Raw genomic sequence first — 19,950 nt, forward strand, 5'->3', positions numbered from 1 at the left:
ATTAATACCGACTAAAAATTTCAGGATGAATGGAACAGACTCGGGCGCAGACTGAGAAACACAGTTTAACTGAGCTTTATTAACCACACCGGGTGCTCTATATACACGAGGGGGGAAGGGTCCACAGGGTAGGGAAACACAAGGTCCTCACACCCGCTCCACTCTTCACGCTCCTCGCACACACAACTCCACGCTGAACAGCTCCACTCGCACTCAGGGGTCCCGGGTCACAGCTCCGGGAAATCTACACACAAACACGAAAGTTACTCGTAGGCACGCACAGGAAATGATTGCTTTCTACAGAGCCAGTCAATACTAAGTAGAGTTACTCAATATTCCAGCGAGGAGTAGCTCAGCGCCCCTGCCTTATGAAGAGTCAGCAAACATTGTGAGGAATCATCGGTAATCAGCTGCAGGTGCGTCGGCCAAGGGCGGGAGAGCAGGAGAGAAGAGAGAGAGAGACAAAAATAAAACAAAAATACTTGCGGCCGCGCTGGGCTGGCCGGGCAGGCACAAGGACCATGACCAAAAATGAATGATATTTAATTGTAATTAATCAAAATTAATCCACAGCAATCCTGTGATTAATCTGATTACAAATTTGAATCGTTTGACATCACTAGTTTGAAATAAATAAAACTACATGCTGGGTTAAATGTCTGAAAGATGATTTTCAGGAAAAACAAACAAACAAGCAATAAAATCACTGCAGGTGCTGATGAGTAAAATATTAATCAACCATAGACAATATGTTTGCTAATAAGAAGAAAATAAAAAAACAACAACCACATTTTTACGATAAAGCTTTGCCACTGTAACTTTTCCCCCCATAAGAAAATGTTGACTTTATAATGAAATCTCAGTCTGACTTGATATCACAGGTTTTTGCATGTCTGCAGTGTAAAAAAAGATTCAATTGACAAAAAGAATAAATGAAGTTTTACTGACTTTTAATTAATCACTCATCTTTCTCTGATAATTATAGTAACTCAACATTTCTTAATAACTCCTGACAAATTATTTATTTAGACCCACTGTTTATGGAAATACAAGAAAAAGATGTTTTATTTGTCTATTTAAAAATATTTACAGATGAACTCGGCTCAGTCTTAATGCTCTGTTTTACCTGGTAAGTCATTCCTAACATTTAACGATTTACATTTAAAAATGTAAGAAAGTGGAAATAAAATGTTTAAAAAACCGTTTTTCCGTAAATGAAAATACAAACTTTGTGTCCATGTTGTGAGTAAAAATAATATACGAATAAAACACCAATATTATAAAGTTGGAGTCACGTGTTGAGCTGAAAGACGAACATATTATTTGTGTCCACCAGAGGACGCTGTTAGTGTTCAGATAGTTTTCCAGTTTGTGCTTCATTCGAAAACATAAAAAGCCAAAACGTAAAAAATGTTCAGCTCTCCAGTTTTTATGCTAAACAGAATATAAAAAATGACACAAAGAAGATGAAGCTGTGGCGTTTCACAAGTTCACGTATCACAAGTCAGCTTGTTTTCAGATAGGCAGCTTTAACAGAAGTTGTGTTTGCTGCCAAGGTAAATAGTAAATGGCCTGTATTTGTATAGCGCTTTACTAGTCCCTAAGGACCCCAAAGCACTTTACACATCCAGTCATTCACCCATTCACACACACATTCACACACTGGTGATGGCAGCTACATTGTAGCCACAGCCACCCTGGGGCGCACTGACAGGCGCTTCATGCTTCAGGTGCTGCCCACTCAGCGCAGCATTAACACCACGGAAATACACGGGTACATCCGAAGACTCAAGACAGAAATCACTATGCATGTTCAGGACTTTCGGGTGTATGGACCAATGTTTTCTTTTCTGATCAAGTCAGAAAGCTTTAATGAGCAGCTGGATGTGTCTCTCTTAAACTGGCTGGACACAGAAGACATCGAAATGCAGCTGATTGAACTAAAAAGCTCGACTACCTGACAAGTCTTAAGAACATTGCATTATTGACAGTATTTGGTTCTACATATTTGCGTGAGGAGATTTTCTCTCACACGAAGAGTGTTCTCAGCGCCTCCCATAGCAGTGGGAATGCTAGACACTCAGGAACCTGTGTCTCTGAGTGGGAGACCAGAGATCACAGACAAGAGCAGTGTCTCCTTTACACCCACCCAGTTTCACGCTCTGGCGGGCAGCTCCCTGAGCTTGGAGAGAAATCCTGCTCACGCGAGCAAATTGACTTTTAACAGCCCAAACGAGGACGGGGTCCTAATGTGAGTTACTCTGTGGCAGCGACAGAAATGCTGTTTTAAACTGTATTTGTTTACAATTTGAAAAATAAATTTTGCTGAATTCATTGTTAACAGTTATTGTTTGTGTGCAGCGGTGGAAATACAGACAACTGTCACTGGATTATTTAATGTTGAAGAAATCTTTAAACCAGAGGATTCTAGTTCTGAAGCCTCTGCACTACAGTGACACCAGAGAGCAGAGACATTTTAACCAGTGGAGTTTTGGCCAGATTCTTTCCCCGCAGGAGAGCTTTGTGGGTGTTGGTCGAGGCCTGTGCTGCCCTCTCTCCCCCTCTGAATGTGTGGTGGTTGCAGATGACACACAAGACTCAAACTTACAGACACTACAGCGACCACATCAGCAGATTTGATTGGATCATAAAAAGACAATTTGCTTTATCGCAGCAGGATTATGGATTTGAGCTGATCAGACTGACACTGACCTGAGGTGAAAGTGAGATTAGACATTTTATTTGTTTGTTTAAAAATATTTACAGATGAACTTGGCTCAGTCTTAGTGTTCTGTTTATCTGTTAAGTGAAGTCATTTCTAACATTTAATGATTTACATTTAAAAATAGGATAAGTGTAAATGTTTACAGTGTAAACATTTTTACTAGAAAACAAAATATGAACTTTGTCTCCATCTTGTGCGTAAATATAATATACAAATAAAACATCACTATTATAAAGCTGCACCTTCATCTGAAATCTCTGCAGCTTTGTTCATACAAACTATTTTCTGAGTTTGTAAACATACAGATTAGCTGTGAGAATGTAAAGTTTATCAATGATCACATTTGATTTCTGTCTGGGGTTAAATGTGAATGTTGGTCTGAAAAAAAGATTTAAAATGTAGCTGCTTAAAATAAATTCTTGATTTTATAAAATCTGCTGATTGTTTCAATAAAACAGCTTCAGCACAACAAGAATATTTACAAACTAATAGAAGCAAATAATATTTTATTCTAAGGAGTCAGTTAAATGTAAACACAACAATCAAAGTGAGTTTCCGTGTTAAATGAATCTGAACTAATGACTGTGTCTGAAAAGCTGATTTACTGTCAAACACAACAACAACAGAATCACTGAATTTATTTATTTCACTTCACAGAAACATTTTGTGATCTCAATAATCAAAGAGAGCAGTTAAAGAATAACATTGAAGTACAAATCAAAGGTAGGTGATTCACTGAAACACTGAGGCTGAGAGTGAAGTTTGAAAATCAAATTAAAACCTAATTATGAAACATGAGAAGATCCAGAAATCTTTCAAACTGTGAGAGATGTCAGCTTCTGATTAAGGTTAAAAACAACACAAGAAAGAACATTTTTAATGAAATCAATCAAGTGTAGTTACACTGATGAGACAGCGTCAGAACTTAGAAGTCATTTGTTTGAATTTAGAAAACTTTAAAGAAGACGTGTTACTTTCAAATGTTATTTAACTGAAAACAAGATGCTGATAATCAGGACATTTAAATCTTGTAGTTTTAAAGTTGACTCTTGCTGATGTTTAATCATGAATCCTTCTTTTAAGAAGTGTCACAGTTTGCTGTTCACACTCAACAACTTTGAAAAGCAAAGAAATCATCATCATTCAGATTTTAAAACTATCAAAAATATTTACATGAACAACATGAGAAATATTCTGAAAATATTAATTTAAAAGAAACAAGAAAAAATGTAAAAGTTTCTTACAGAAACTCGAGTGGGTCACAAGATTTTCACATGAAAAAGTTGCTTTGGTTTCATTGAATTGCTAATAGTTCCACTAGATCAACAAAATGAAATAAAACCTGATAATGAAGTTAGACAGTGTGATTAATAATTTCCCTAAAATTAACCCTGTTGCTGTACTGAAAAAACAGTTAAAATAAAGAATCACTTTACAATCAAATCTCAGTCTGACAGATTTTGATATCAGAGGTTTTGGCGTCTCCTGCATTTCCAATACTGAAATATGGGAAGAGTTTCTCAGTGAAAGTGTCTCTGTGAGTGCAGATGTGAGTCATGTCTTCAGGGTGATAGAAGGACACCTCCCCCCTGTCATAGTCCAGCTGGACTCTGATCCTCTGGAGACTCTTCTTCACTGTCACAGTCTGACCAACACCATTAGTGTATTTTCCACTGTGATGCATTAAACACCAGATTCCATATTTTGGTGAAGCAGAACACTCTCCCTTCCTGTCAACTGACTCTTTAACTAAACCCACAAACCAGACAGGATGGTCTCCCACCTCCACCTCCCAGCTGTGTTTCCCTGAGCTGAAGCCCTCAGAGCCAAAAAGAGTACAATAATTAGTGTTTCTCTCTGGATTATCAGGAAGCTGCTGCTTTGTGTCTCCACGTCTCACACTGGTCAGATCATCAGACAGATAGAGACAGCAGTGTGCAGTGTTTGAGTCCAGAATGACAGGACTGAAGTGGACCTTCTCCTTCATCTTCTCCCACACTCTGAAGGACAGGTTGCCCAGGTGTTTGGCCACATCTATCAGTGCTCCTGAGACCAGCTGTGGATCTGACACTGAGCTCTGGGCTCTGGCTCTGCTCTGAGTGTCTTTATAACTGCTGAGGAATGGCACGCTGTGTTTCTGCAGCTCTTCTTCAACAGCAGAGATGCTGTCTGACAGAGAGGAGATCTGCTCCTCAATCATCTTCATCTCTCTGCTGATAGTCCTCCCCTTCTGCTCCTCTTCCTCCCTCAGAGCTGCCAGTCTGGACTCCTCTTCCTCTCTCAGGAACTGCTGGAGCTTGTTGAACTCTGCTCTGATCTGCCGCTCTGTAGACAACAGCTGCTTCTTGGAGTGTTGAATCACTTCATTGTAAGTTTCCTCCACTTGTTTGTATTTGTTCCTCTTGTCCTGCAGAGACTTTAAGTCAGATTTCAGCTGCTCCTTCAGGTCACTGACTGCTTCTTCTACAGGAACCACTTTGTGACTGTGGTGGAGAGAAAAGTCACACACGGTGCACACAGCTCTCTGCTCGTCCACACAGAACAGTTTAGGCACTTCCTCATGTTTACTGCACACCACTGTTAATTTCTTCTCTCCCTTTTCTGTCTCAGATGATCCAGATTTCTGTCTCCCAGCAACTGAATCAGCAAGTTCTTTCAGTGTAAAGTTGACAATTGGATCATCCTTTGAAGATTTTCTTTTACAAATGGGACAGTTTTTGTTTTTAGTTTGTTTCCAGAATTTCTGCAGGCAGCTTGAACAGAAGCTGTGGTTGCAGCTCAGAGACACAGGATCTCTGAAAGTCTCTGAACACACATGGCAGCTCAGGTAATTTTCCAAAAGTCTGACTTTCTCAGCCATTTGATCTTTAAGTATTATTAACTCACCAAATTAGTGTCTCTTGAACTTTCTGATTAAAATCCTCCAAACGTGTGTTTTTCAGCAGAGATCTGACTCCCTGTAATGGCGTCTCAGCTCAGTTCAAAAGTGTCGGAATTTACTTTCATTTTCATGAATCACGTGTTAAACTGAAACACGCACATAAGACTTGTGTCCGTCAGAGGGCGCTGTGTGTGTCATTCAGATAGTTTTCAGTTTGTGCTCGTTAGTGAAAGTGAAGTGAAGTGAAAAATGTAGAAAATCTTGACTTCTCCTTTTAAAAAAAACGAAACCTAAATAGAACATAAAAATGACACAAAGAAGGTGAAGCTGTGGTGTTTCAGAAGTTCATCACAGGGTTTAGATTGTCAACCTGCCAGACCTCTGCTCTCACACTCAAAACAAAGAAAAATTCTTGACCCTCATGAACATGAAGTAATAATTCTGAATGCAGCTGAAATACATAAAATCAAAAGTTTATTTTTTCAAATAATACATCATTAAAATATGCTTGTTATAAAATAAATGTATACCAGTGAAGTTAATTTCCTTTGACCAGATTAAATCAAAGATTACTTTATTACTGTAAACTGACTACATCCTGTAAGCAGTTCGAGTTCAGGGAAACAGGATCTCTGAATGTCTCTGAACACGTTACAGTTCAGGAAAGTTTCTACACTCATCAAATGTCACATCTTTACAGCTTGAACCTTACAGTCCTTCAAGAAAGCAAAGTTGTTTTAGAGAGCTCACATGTTGTCATGGTGTTCTAGTTAATTAATAACCACCAAACACAATATCTGCTTTTACTACCTGGGCTGTGGCCTCAAACCTGCATAAGAGTTTAGACCTTTAGACTCCAACTTCCAAGTTTGTCATGAACTGAAATGTGATGAGCTGATCAGTGTTAGAGATGTCACTGAAATAATAATGAAAAATAAAGAGAAAAATCACAGTGAACAGACCAGAAATGCTAATAATCAGAAAATAAAACTGATATAAACTGTTGATATGACATAATATGACACTGAACTGTGACAACACAGAAGAATTTACTGTCACATGTCACAAATCAAATTCTGGTCAAAGTCATGTTTAAGGTCCTACTGCCTCGAAGTTGTCAATCACGTCCACTTTCTTGAAAAATAATTAAAAAGACAAAAAAAAAATTGGAGCTCTTATAAATACATTAAATGAAGCCAATGAAAGAAAAAATACAAAGAGTGAAGTGTTCAATAAATCAATACATAATATGACACAATAAGGATCTTATGTCTAAACTGAGTACAGGGATTGTGGTGTGAGGTGTAGATTTTCTGTGTCTTTGTGTCAGTGAAGCTGAAACAGTTGTTGAAGGAAGTGTTTATCTGCAGGTCCAGTAGGAGATGCAGAGGATGGTTTGGGTCCATTATCCACAGCAGCAGTCATCAGGATGGAGGGATCCAATCAGGTTGTATAAAGCAAATTTATGAAATATTCATTTTTTATTTTGGTGTTTTTTTTGTTGTTACAATCATAACCTCGTTACTTTCACCAAATAAAATATTTTACATAACGTGGAGCAACGTGTGTATGGTATACCGATTATTGGCCATGATTGTAGCATAACTATCCACACAAAACACAGGCTTTATTCAGACCATGACATGTGAATTAAGACAATAACTATGGTGTTATACTTGGTTAGAGTTGTAGGGACTCCCAAAAACTTCCTTGAGGTGACCGTTTTTGTGATCTGACACTATATAAAAAATGAATTGAACTGAATTCTCTCTCTCAGTAACTCAGAGACCAGTTTCCCATGAAAAATCTGTTTTCTGCATTATTCGCTTGTTTATTACGCACCAGTCTACAGTTGTGTTCAGTGCTTTTGTTTTTTCAAAATTGGTCTCTGACAAGAAAGTTTCATTTCTGCCAGAGGTGGGACCAAGTCATTGTTTTGCAAGTCTCAAGTAAGTCTCAAGTCTTTATCCTCAAGTCTCAAGTCAAGTCTCAAGTAATGTCAGGCAAGTCAGAGTCGAGTCTCAAGTCACTGGTGTAAAAGTCCGAGTCAAGTCACAAGTCTGAAACTTTGAATTTCAAGTCCTTTCGAGTCTTTAAAAAAAACAAACGAAAAAATAATGTTGCAGTTATATGCTAAATGTAAATATTAGACCATGTAATTTTAAAATCTGTGTTTTTCTCAACACATACAAAATAGTGAACTTAGAAAATATACACAAATTGTGAAATTGCACCTCTTTAAAATGCAGCTCAATTAAACTTAGCTCCAAGAATAATTTTCACCGACAGTTCTGAGATAAGCTGCATGTTATTCTTGGATGCGGTTGTAGGACCAGCTTTAAAATCGCATGACAAAAATATCATACATATTAAAAAAAACTGTATCACCAACGTAGCCTGGACAACATTTGCTAGTTAGATGAAGTCAGCCATCTCATCGTAGCATATTTATATGCATATTTATAATCATATGGTTCTTGGAGTGAGTGCATACACTCATGAAGTTTAGTAACTTCCGGTCACTGCAACAAGCCCAGGTACAGTTTACCGACGGATGGGTGCAGGACCTTGAAATGCACCGTGTAGAACGAAAGACCATCGTACGTATCATAAGTTTACCAGTCTCACAAATCGTCTTCATAAATACACATTCGTTAACCGTTTATTAATAGGACCTTTGAGCTCAACGGTAATTAATTGGTAGTAGAAATAATTTCTGGTACCCATCACAGAAATGTAGCAGTGACAATAATATTGTATGCTGTAATCGTACTGGGCAATTAGTGATACAAAAAACCTGTTTTATCCTGTGAATAAAAGTATGTGTTTTTGTCAGTGTACCATAATAACAGAAGCGAAACGCAATATTGTGTCAGGACAATTTACTATTTATGCACAATAAATAAAGGAGCATAGCGCGACAATTTCTGTTCAGCGCCAGACTTGCTTGTAACCTATATCACCAATTATGTTAAGAAAAATGACGCATTAACTACAACAGCAGACTGACCTTTGTGTAAATGCTTGGAGCAGACTAACCTGTGAGCTGGAGTGTTCTAGGACGTTATATTTGATCTTTGAATGGCTGCAATCCAGTCGCCTCTTTGTTACTTCGGAAACATGGCTCGAACAATTTCTCTTCCACGACGTAATCCGATAACAACCGATCTCTTTACCCGTCGGCTTTCCGTGGCTGTCATGCGACCGGCTATTGCAGTTAATAATACAACAGCTTCTTGACATTTTTGTGTTTCTTTTTATCGCTGTGTGACTGATTTTAATTGAAAGCCTGCGTGCGCTAGTACCGCTTGCCACGAGTTCCCAGAATCCTTTGCGGTTCTACCCGTGAATGACGTCACATTTTCAATCTCCATATAATATGCGTGTTAAATTTTATATTTGGGGTAAAATATCAAGTCTTTTCAAGTAAACCGGTTCAAGTCCAATTCAAGTCCCAAGTCATTGGTGTAAAAGTCCAAGTCAAGTCACAAGTCTTAGAACATTTTTTCAAGTCAAGTCTAAAGTCATAAAATTAATGACTCGAGTCTGACTCGAGTCCAAGTCATGTGACTCGAGTCCACACCTCTGATTTCTGCTGTTCAATACTGAAGAAATATAAACTCTTACAAATTATGCCAAATTACAAAAATGTGTCTCTAATAAAACCTCTGTAACTTTGCTCTGCTTCACTTCAGCAACATCAGGTAATGTTCATATTTTGATTCATGGTGTTCTTGTGTTTTTGTTCAACTGCAGAATATTTTAAGAGTGTTGTGTGCTGTAGAAAGCCAGGCCAGGAAAATCTCCTTCATATTTTCCTGTGTTTTATCCTCAGTTACACCTTTGATAAAGTCTCGCAAGTGTCAGCTTTGTTTTAATACACAGATATAAAAATATGGATAAATGTACTGTTAAATGATCATAATTATAATATTTCTGACGGTTGACCTCGTGAATCGGCATCGAATCAGTTATAGAAATAGAAATCGATACCCTGCCCTAGTGTGAACAGAGTGTTTGTGGTGGCAGGCTGGACACCAGAGCTACAATTGTTAAAAACACTGGGTTATGTGTTGATGTCACTTTTGTGTGGTTTTGACCTTTTTGTAGAGCAGTGTCTGCTTTACACACGCTGTGACAGTTTCACGCTCTCGCAGGTAGCTCTCTGTGCTCGGAGAGACATCCTGCTCACGCGAGTAAATTTATTTTTATTTCTCTACAGGAACTTTGTGTTAAAGGGTCAATGCACCAAAAAAGGGTTTTGATAAGATTTGATTGCTCGTGCAAGACAGAAACTAGTCAGGGTGATTAATAATGAGCACAAAATGTATCACATCCATACCATCCATACTGGGCTGGCCGGGCAGGCACAAGGACCATGACAAAAAATGAATGATATTTAATTGTGATTAATCAAAATTAATCCACAGTAATCCTGTGATTAATCTGATTACAAATTTTAATCATTTGACATCACTAGTTTGAATTAAATAAAACTACATGCTTGGTTAAATGTCTGAAAGAGGATTTTCAGGAAAAACAAACAAACAAACAATAAAATCACTGCAGGTGCTGATGAGTAAAATATTAATCAACCATAGACAATATGTTTGCTAATAAGAAGAAATTTTAAAAAACAACCAAATGTTTACGATAAAGCTTTGCCACTGTAACTTTTCCCTCATAAGAAAATGTTGACTTTATAATGAAATCTCAGTCTGACTTGTGTTAAGATTCAATATTGAGGAAGGGTACAAGAGGTGATCGAAGAATAACCACACCGATCCGGCCGGGTAAAGTCAAACGATGATTTTAATGAATACACGCGTGGGAAGAGAACTCTGTACGCAGACAGGAAGTAGTCTTCGACTTACTCAAAGCATGAACAGATATTTTATAGCATCAGGGTTTATTTACTGACGCCCCTTCATACGTCACAGATACATTTTATACATAGATCAGATCAACATCATGACTTTTCACCTAGAAAATCATCTTCTATTTTCATGGCTAGCCCTTCCTGTCTACCTTTCAGTTCTTGTCTTGTTCCTCTTTCTTGCCGAGACACCAAGAAACGGTTCCTCTTTTACCAAGACAATTTTGCAGTTACAGCCAAACATAACTAACCTCTCCTCTAATTTAAAGTGTGTGTGTGTGTGTGTGTTGACCTCACATGCTCTTTGTGTCACCTCTTACACTTCTGACCTTTTACCAGACCAGAAGCTCACTGAGACTATGTGTATGTCTTCTACTAAATAAATGTTTTAATCAAGAACCTCTACTAAAACCTTAATATAAAATGATAAAGCTATCTGTTACATTGTTAAAGCCTCGTCTTAGCCTGCGGCTCAAAATAACTTCCTGCTTCTTTCTGCATACAACTTCCTGTCAGCCTGCAACTCAGTCTTTCTGAAAGAGACACTGTTTAAACCTTGGAGTGCAATATCCATGCTGCAAATTATATTATTAATGCAATGACAATTATTTAACAATAGCAGTAAAATAATTTCCCTCCTCGACACTCCCCCTTTTGACCTCTGAAAACCAGAGGTCACAATACATTGTGTCCTCACGCAGACCCTTCTCTGGTGGTCTCGAACCTCGAGATCTCCAGGATCCTCGCCCCTCCTGTGGTCGCCGAGATCAGTCTTCTGCAAAGGAAACAAAACACCTTTTCTTGCATCTCCCTAACTTATCCTATCTGGGACTCTTTAATTAAAAGCCTGATCCTAATTATCTTCTTAACTTATTGACTTGTATTTATGTATACTCTTCAACGTTACTCATCACTTTAAAATCTTTTTAAGCGCTGGTTTCACGTCCAGTTGCTCGCTCTATTTTCCCTTATCTGATCATCAACATCCTATGCACAAGTTGTCGCTGCTGCAAGTTAATCTACTCCAAAAGAAAACAACCACTTCAATCAATTAAGTTTAAGCATATAAGCAATTACTCCTGTATACATTTCATCATAGCTAAATGCTGCCTTGAAACAACTCCTATGTGTTAACACTAACTTCATTTTAAAACCTCACATTTCCTATGTTATCACCTGTTTTGGTATAACCTTTTTATTTCATTTTGCTCCCTTAATGTAACAATACCTTCTAATTCTAATGTATCAGACTTAACCAAAATATATGCTTTCCTTCCTCTTTGGTCCTTCTTTAAGTTCAGTTAAAAGCTAAATGAATTTAAGGCCTTTTGCCTGGAATCAATACTGTCATGTGTGTTTCTTAACTCTGTGTCTGTAAGCGTGTGCAATCCTTCATGAACTCATATTATCCTCACAGTAGATTGGCTAATCATAGCGCTAGCCAAAGGCTCATGACCCTCCAGAGACAAATTTGAGCCACAACTCCTTTAAAAGCACAAAATGCAATATGTATAAAATAGTTATAACTGCACCTGAAATACAAAGTTAACATCATCATAAACATCTTATGGTCATCAAAGCAATGGGCAGGGCTGCGACCCAATTTAGCCCTGTCTGCGCACAAATTTTAGCCAACTTGTTTTCCAAATTTAGGTTCATCCTCTCTACCTCTTGCAAATCTTTATTCTTGAAGTGAGTACCATTGTCTGATCTAATTCTCCTGGGAAACCCATGCCTTGGAATGTAATGATTAAGCACTTAATCACGCTTTTTGCGTCTTCACATTTGGTCGCCCATGCTTCGGGCCACCCAGTCAAAACATCCACACCCACCAACAAATACCTCACCCCACCTGGGCCTGTATCAATCATGTCGGTATAATCAATCACGACCTCTTCTCCTGGCCTTCCTGGCATGAGAACCTTACCAGCTTCAGGTTTTACTGCTGGCTTTGGGTTGTGTGCCCCACAAATTAGGCACGTTCTGGCCTTTTCCAGTATCATCCTTCTCAAATCAGGATGCCACCATCGGCACAAATTTCTCTCCATCTGTTTCACTCCCACGTGACCAAGCCCGTGAGCCTCATTCACCTTTTGTTCCGCCATTTTTGGCCGTTAAAGCGGGACGCCCATCTGGCCCCTTCCACAAACCGCCATCTTGCCAGGCTCCTTTGTTTTCCCACACCCCCTTTTCCTCTGGGGATGTCTCCTCCTGAGCCTGTCTAACTTCTTCCATGCTGTTAGTGCTAACCTCCTCTTCTGGGGTTACCTGCACCAGTTGTCTCTGTCCTTTGTAGCCCGCTGCTTCCTTTGCGGCTTCGTCAGCTTTCTGATTTCCTCTTGCCACCATACTGTCTGCTTGTGAGTGGCCTTTGCATTTTATAATACTTACCTCGTCTGGGTCCTCCAGGGCCTTTTTGTGACAGATGGGTGCATTAGTGGCCGTTCTGAACCCGGCTCTCTTCCACTGAGCCAGTTCCACATGAGCTGCTCCAAACGCATATGCTGAGTCAGTGTAGATGTTCACTCTCATGTTTTTAGCCAACCTCAGGGCTCGAGTTAGGGCTATCACTTCAGCTCTCTGGGCCGACTGTTGTCCCTCGATTTTTCCTTCAACCTGGGCTTTCTTAATACAGTCATGTGGTTCTCCTGACCCCATTAGGTCTGCCATATTTATTCCTTCATGTGTGAATATCAGATTTGGCGCCTCTAAAATTTTGCTGAACCTTTGTTGCGTCAGTGGAGTCATTGTGAATGCCTGTGAGTTCACATAGGCCACTACACTGTGTGTAGTAAGCACTTTCAGTGGGTGTTCCCTCACTATATGTGCTGTTTTCTGAATTATCTTTGCTACTCCTGCTGCGTGTTGTGTGCATGTGGGATGCCTTACTTCTGTTGAATTTAATCTTATGCTGACATACATAAGTACATCCCTACCTCCCCCTTTTTTCTGAAACAACACACCATTCACAACTCCCTTTGTTTCTGAAACATCAAGATAAAATGCCTCATCATAGTTAGGTGTGGCCAGATCTGTGGCTCTTGACAAATCCTATTTTAGTGAAATGAACGCTGTCTCTGTGTCCGGCGTCCAAGGCAATTCAGCCTTCAGATTTCGAACACCAACTTTCTTGATCAGATCCCTTAAAGGGGCCGTTTTACCCGCATAGTTCGGAATGAGCTGCCTGCTGTAACCTGTCAAGCCAAGAAAGGAAAGCAACTCCTTCACAGTTCTTGGTTTTGGATGTGTCAGAATTTGGTCTCTGTGTGTGTTCATTAACCCCACTGATCTGTGTACGATCACCCGGCCCAGGAATGTTACCTCTGGCCGGACCAACTGCAGTTTTTCTTTGCTCACTTCGAAGCCACACTCCGCCAATCTGTTCAACACCACGAGCGATGCTGCCGTACAGGCCGCTGCTGACGGGGCTGCAATAAGAAGATCATCAACATACTGTATTAATTTACAGCCCCCTGGCAGTTGACATGGGGACAATGCCTCTTTCAACACCTGATTAAAAATTCCTGGTGAGAGTGCAAAGCCTTGTGGTAGGCGTGTGTACCTAAATTTGCGGCCTCTGTATGTGAATGAGAAAATGTCTCTGAGTGACTCGTGCAGTGGGAGACAAAAGAATGCATTCGCTAGGTCAATACATGTGAACCACTTTTGGTCTTCAGTTTTGTGCTTCTATTATGGTCTGTTAAATGGTATGTCATACTTCAGCCGGAACAGGACAGGCGAACAGCTAGCTAGACCCACATCTGTGGGCCCTGCGGACCACAAAGTACCAGGCAATTTTGAGAGCTCAGCTACTGCATCAGGATGATCCATTCTTTCCCTGCCATGTATTCTGGAGATTTCTTTATGTTCTAAGATCACTGCATCGTTGGACAAACAAGTTATGCGATATATTTTACATTTTGGTGCATACCAGACATTTGGAATTTGGGTGCCTTGCCAGCATGCGTTGTCCAGCGCCCGCTTGACCATTGGTCCCAGATCTCTTGGCCCATGACCCTCGTGGACCGCCAATGTAATGTTAGGGGCTGAATCCTCTCCCACATTGTACCAAGGCAGTTGTTCATCAGTAAATTTCACAGCCGCGGCCACACCTTCTGGTCCAACATAAATGTTATGTGTTTGCACATTCCACGTCTGTCCCTCAAGATCAGACTGGAACTGTTCCCAATAGATATCGTTATCTTCCCTATCATAAAAGAGTGTAACGTGGAAAGGATCTCGCGGTGGGGAATAGACGGCCAGGCTCATTATCCAGGGTTTCCACAGCTGATAATGTCTCAGAATACCTTCTTCCACTAGCCTCCCCCAGTAGATTTTGGCAGTGGGTTGTTCAGAGTTCTGGACTAGATATTGAGTCTTTGAAGGTGATCCCAGTTTCACAAGCAGGTCCCTGCCCATGAGATTTTCCAGGCACCTGTGAGGACACCACATATTGGTGCTTCAAAGTCTGTTTTCCCAGCTGTGTCAATGCTGGATCATCATCATTGACAGCATAGGTTCTGCCGTCCCCACGCTGTACAGTTTCTCCGGGCTCCATCAGTATTGCTCCCCCTCCCAGCCCCAGTCGGCTACTGGGTACTGGGGGCTGGTGCTGCATTCGGGTTTGGAGCCTGATGTGCTCCCCTGTAAGCAGCTCTTTGTCTTGGGCCTCCTCGTGCCTGGGGTTGATAGCCTCGCCCCTGATAGTTCTGCGGCGGTTCAGGGCAATCTCGGGCCCAGTGTCCTTCTGCTCCACATCTCAGACACGCAGTCCAAGACACTCTGCCAGGATTCCCCGGATTCCGAGCCCTTTGTCCTCCCCTCACGGATCCACCACGCCCTCTCTGCGGTCCACCGGTCCCCCAATTCCCTACGGGTTGACGCTGCCTTGGTGCATTGGCGGGCCAACGGTCATCAGGGTAGAGACCCGGATCCTGATCTGGCCAGTCAGGCACAGGATCGGGCTGAGGCCTTGCCACCATTATAGTCTTATTTAGTTCTTTCGGTTCTTTTTTCTTCGCATTATATTTTTCGCGAGCCTCACCCAGCTGCAGCCTAAGCAGCTGCGCCTGTGCTTCATCTAACTCTTTCTTTTGTTTGTTCGTCAAATCCTGTTCCTGCTGAAGTCTGTGGGTCACATGTCTCTCCCACTGCACCGAGTCTGCAACGGCAAAATCTGGGTTCTTTTCCAAGTCAACTGCAACCTGATTGGGCAGCCCTGCCAGCACTGCCGAACGAAACCACGCTCTACTTTCACCCTCCTTCCCCGGATGTATTCCTGTTTCTAACAACCATTGTTCCTTTGCTTTAGCTAAACACTCTCTGGGTTTCTTTTTGGGATCCCAAATAATTTTTGGAATGGCTCCAAAGTTAGGAGTTGGGTCCTTCTCCCGAACTGCATCTGCTAAGTCACTCTGCACCTCATGATATTTCAGGTCATTTGCATATCTGGTTGTTTGAGCTATCTGCTCTACATCTGCTAACCCACCACCCAGCATACAACGTCCGGCCAAAGTGCGAAAGTCGCCCAGCGCTAATTCTTCTCCTTCCCAATGTTCTCCCTTGGTTATTGGTGGAAGTTGTTTAACCAATGCTTCCAAATCTCTCACCTTGTAGGCGCGATAAACTGGTTCGTTCTTTGGACCTGCTATTAGAGGCAGACTTAAACCAGGGTCAGGAGCTCCTTGTTCAAAACTCACTCTTCTACTCTTCCTCAACTTTCCTTTCCCCTTTGAGCTCTTAAATATGGGCTGTCTCTGTGCTTGGTCTCTCTTCACACTTCTTTTCCTCAAAATTAGGCTTGTACTTGGTTGGGGTTCAGCTCCTCCATCTTCGTCCTCCTCATCGTCTTCTTCTGATGACGTCGCACGGTCTTCATTCTCCTCTTCTGGCCCTCCCTGCATTACTCTCTGTTTTATAACCTCCAATGCCGTTAATGCCTCTATGGACGCACGTAGGGCCTCATGCATTTGTCCATACACTTCTCCTTCAGTTTTTAACACCAAGCTCAGAGGTATTTTATCACCCAGCCCTTTCTGTTGGGATATAATAGGTTTACTTACCTCAACCTCCATCGCTTGGCACTCTTTCTCTGCTGATTTTGATACTCCAGGGGAAGCCAAGCGAACAGCTTTCTTAAGCTGTTCGAGCTGATCCTTCAGAGGTTTGCATCCCCTTTTCCTACTAGGTGTCGCACCCGATCTGTCAGCCATTCTCTGAAACACAGACTTACCTCTTCCAATGGCGTTGGTCGACTCCACCTTCTTGGTCTAGGTCACCCAGACACGCTTAACTTTCAGTTTCAGTCTTCGTCTCGCTGTTCTCGCAACCACTGGCTCCTCTTCCCCTGCTCGGTGATACACAAAGTTTAACCCAGCCCTTTAGACGCTGTCCTCGCGTTCTCAAGCGTTGACACTCAATCAAAATTATTCGCCCTCAAAGTGTTAATATATGACACCAGCAACCCTTATGCGCAACGCGCTCACCTCCGTATACTTACCTCTCCAATAGTTCCTCGGATTAGTATTTTTTCATTTATTTTAAACCCATTAACGGCGCTGCGCGTCCCTTATATACTTTACAGCAACACACCCTCAAGCATCCCGTACTAATAAGTCTAAAACCAAGAAATCACCTTTATGACATTATGTCAAAGCTTTCTCCATGTTGCACAGCCTGCCACAGGTCTAACAAAAAAATCGCTGCCCGAGAAGGCTCCCACATATCAAGGTGGTCGTTTTCACAAACTTCCAGCAGACCCTCAAATAAACAAAAACAACGACCCAGGCAGGCTTCCAGTTCAGCCTCCTCAATTTCTATGCACACTGAAAACTCATGGGGAGATTCTTCTGTCTCCCCGTGTCCTACACAATTCACCTCCAAATGATCCCCTACAATTGAAATTTCAGTGTGGAATGACGCAGAGATTAACATTTCCTTATTTATTCACTATATGTAACCTGAATTTTCTCTCTCTTATCAAATAACAAAGGTTATCTTTACAATTTGTTATTGAACTACTAATTAAGTTGCTTTTTATGGTGTCAGTGATAAACTGCCCCTAAAAAGTCCACTTTATTGCGTGCTCATTGAGTTACTCCTATCAAAACTATTTAACAAGTTCAATTTACACATACTCATTAATCTGTCACGCTTATTAGTGGCTCATGGTTGCTTAAAGCCTATGTCTGACTTGACCACAGAGTTAGAGCATCATTCAATCCTCTCAGGATGACCACTCCACTTACTCTGCATCCAGTCAGCTCATGAATTAACAACCCTTGCAGACTGTAACCCTTTTATTTTTTGTTTATGCCTTCAAATCCACCTTAAATCTTCTTTACCTAAACGTTGGTTTTAAACACAAACAATTCTTATATTCTATTTTGAAACGCTGTCACCATTCATATATTTACAATGTTGTTATTTACTAAGCCAGCATTTTAACTGCAGACATTTATCCACATTTGCAAACAATAGTTATAGAGCTGAATGACACACAAAACCGAAAGCATAGTCCTCTCATGCGCTCTGCATCAGCTGCCTCATTTGCATGCACACACACTCTTCATCTAAGAATAGCAGCAGGCAGTCAGTGCATTGCTGACTCGACCCACAGAGATCTTTTTTAATACAGAGACGTCTTATATTTACAACTGCACAGATTTTAAACCTTTTAACACCTACCGAATTTCGAAAAATTTAAGTTAACGGTCTAACCGATAGAAGTCCAACTTTTTTGTAATCAATTAACCAGTATCTGTCCAACAGTTTCTGGCCTCATCTCTAAAGTCCCTAACTCAATTTAAAAGTGTCCAACACCCAAGGTCCAACCTTTGCTGCCCAAAAAAGCGCAGATACCGTTCCAAACGGTAAGGAGATTCTAACTCCTAGTTATTCTGGAGTGCCCCAAGCTCCACAGTGACCAACTGACTATCCCTCTTCGAGGACAATGCATAAGCGTCCTTTGCATTGGCAAGCGTTACCTCTGAGCACTGCGCTTCCTACCAGTCCAACTGGCGTTCTTGAGTAATTTATAATACTTTGGAACAACAGTAAAACACCCAACAAAGTGTAAGACTGAAGCAGGTCCAACCTTATAACCAAAAAATAACCAAATTCCCTAACCTACTAAAATCATTTCCAGCAGTCCAACTGCTTCCCGCGGTCCAACCGCATTAAATCCTTTCCAGCAGTCCAACTGCTTTAAATCCTCAGTACTGTCATGACATTCTCATCAAAATCAAAACAGACATCCACCAGTAACTTCAGTGAGTAGACTTAAATTTTATCATGTCCAATTTGGCACACTTTGGAAATAATTCAACAGGTAGTGCCTTACCTTTTGGATAAGCCGGCTTATGCCCACTCACTTAGACCACTGGAATTCACGTCTGCCCGTCAGACCACCCAAGACCCCGGATTTCTCCGTCCAAACCTCCAACTCTCCTTCCCCAATAACCGGACGAGCCCCCAAATGTTAAGATTCAATATTGAGGAAGGGTACAAGAGGTGATCGAAGAATAACCACACCGATCCGGCCGGGTAAAGTCAAACGATGATTTTAATGAATACACGCGTGGGAAGAGAACTCTGTACGCAGACAGGAAGTAGTCTTCGACTTACTCAAAGCATGAACAGATATTTTATAGCATCAGGGTTTATTTACTGACGCCCCTTCATACGTCACAGATACATTTTATACATAGATCAGATCAACATCATGACTTTTCACCTAGAAAATCATCTTCTATTTTCATGGCTAGCCCTTCCTGTCTACCTTTCAGTTCTTGTCTTGTTCCTCTTTCTTGCCGAGACACCAAGAAACGGTTCCTCTTTTACCAAGACAATTTTGCAGTTACAGCCAAACATAACTAACCTCTCCTCTAATTTAAAGTGTGTGTGTGTGTGTGTGTTGACCTCACATGCTCTTTGTGTCACCTCTTACACTTCTGACCTTTTACCAGACCAGAAGCTCACTGAGACTATGTGTATGTCTTCTACTAAATAAATGTTTTAATCAAGAACCTCTACTAAAACCTTAATATAAAATGATAAAGCTATCTGTTACATTGTTAAAGCCTCGTCTTAGCCTGCGGCTCAAAATAACTTCCTGCTTCTTTCTGCATACAACTTCCTGTCAGCCTGCAACTCAGTCTTTCTGAAAGAGACACTGTTTAAACCTTGGAGTGCAATATCCATGCTGCAAATTATATTATTAATGCAATGACAATTATTTAACAATAGCAGTAAAATAATTTCCCTCCTCGACACTTGATATCACAGGTTTTTGCATGTCTGCAGGGTAAAAAAAAAGATTCAATTGGCAAAAAGAATAAATGAAGTTTTACTGACTTTTAGTTAATCACTCATCTTTCTCTGATAATTACAGTAACTCAACATTTCTTAATAACTCCTGACAAATTATTTATTTAGACCCACTGTTTATGGAAATACAAGGAAAAGATG

At 40.8% G+C, this 19,950-nt stretch overlaps 2 protein-coding genes and 1 long non-coding RNA gene across 3 annotated transcripts; all 3 read right to left on the bottom strand.

Moving 5' to 3' along the window:
* Positions 1–52: 52 nt before the first annotated feature.
* LOC113034336 (uncharacterized) lies at positions 53–5,730 on the bottom strand. The gene is made up of 3 exons (XR_003274159.1): positions 5,612–5,730; positions 330–410; positions 53–244 (listed from the first exon to the last, which is right to left on the bottom strand). It is a non-coding gene; the product is annotated as an uncharacterized LOC113034336 (long non-coding RNA).
* On the bottom strand, positions 3,981–5,618 carry LOC113034335 (nuclear factor 7, brain-like). Its single transcript, XM_026188808.1, has one exon. The coding sequence runs from the start codon at positions 5,583–5,585 to the stop codon at positions 4,164–4,166; it is 1,422 nt and encodes a 473-aa protein (XP_026044593.1). The 5' UTR covers positions 5,586–5,618; the 3' UTR covers positions 3,981–4,163.
* A 7,981-nt stretch (positions 5,731–13,711) lies between the features above and the next one.
* On the bottom strand, positions 13,712–17,823 carry LOC113034250 (uncharacterized). Its single transcript, XM_026188659.1, has 2 exons — positions 17,359–17,823; positions 13,712–17,116 (listed from the first exon to the last, which is right to left on the bottom strand). Exon 2 carries the CDS (start codon positions 16,692–16,694, stop codon positions 15,072–15,074), a length of 1,623 nt encoding a protein of 540 aa, XP_026044444.1. The 5' UTR covers positions 16,695–17,116; positions 17,359–17,823; the 3' UTR covers positions 13,712–15,071.
* Positions 17,824–19,950: the final 2,127 nt, after the last annotated feature.

This window comes from Astatotilapia calliptera, chromosome 12, assembly GCF_900246225.1.
Source record: "Astatotilapia calliptera chromosome 12, fAstCal1.2, whole genome shotgun sequence".
Lineage (NCBI taxonomy): Eukaryota > Metazoa > Chordata > Actinopteri > Cichliformes > Cichlidae > Astatotilapia > Astatotilapia calliptera.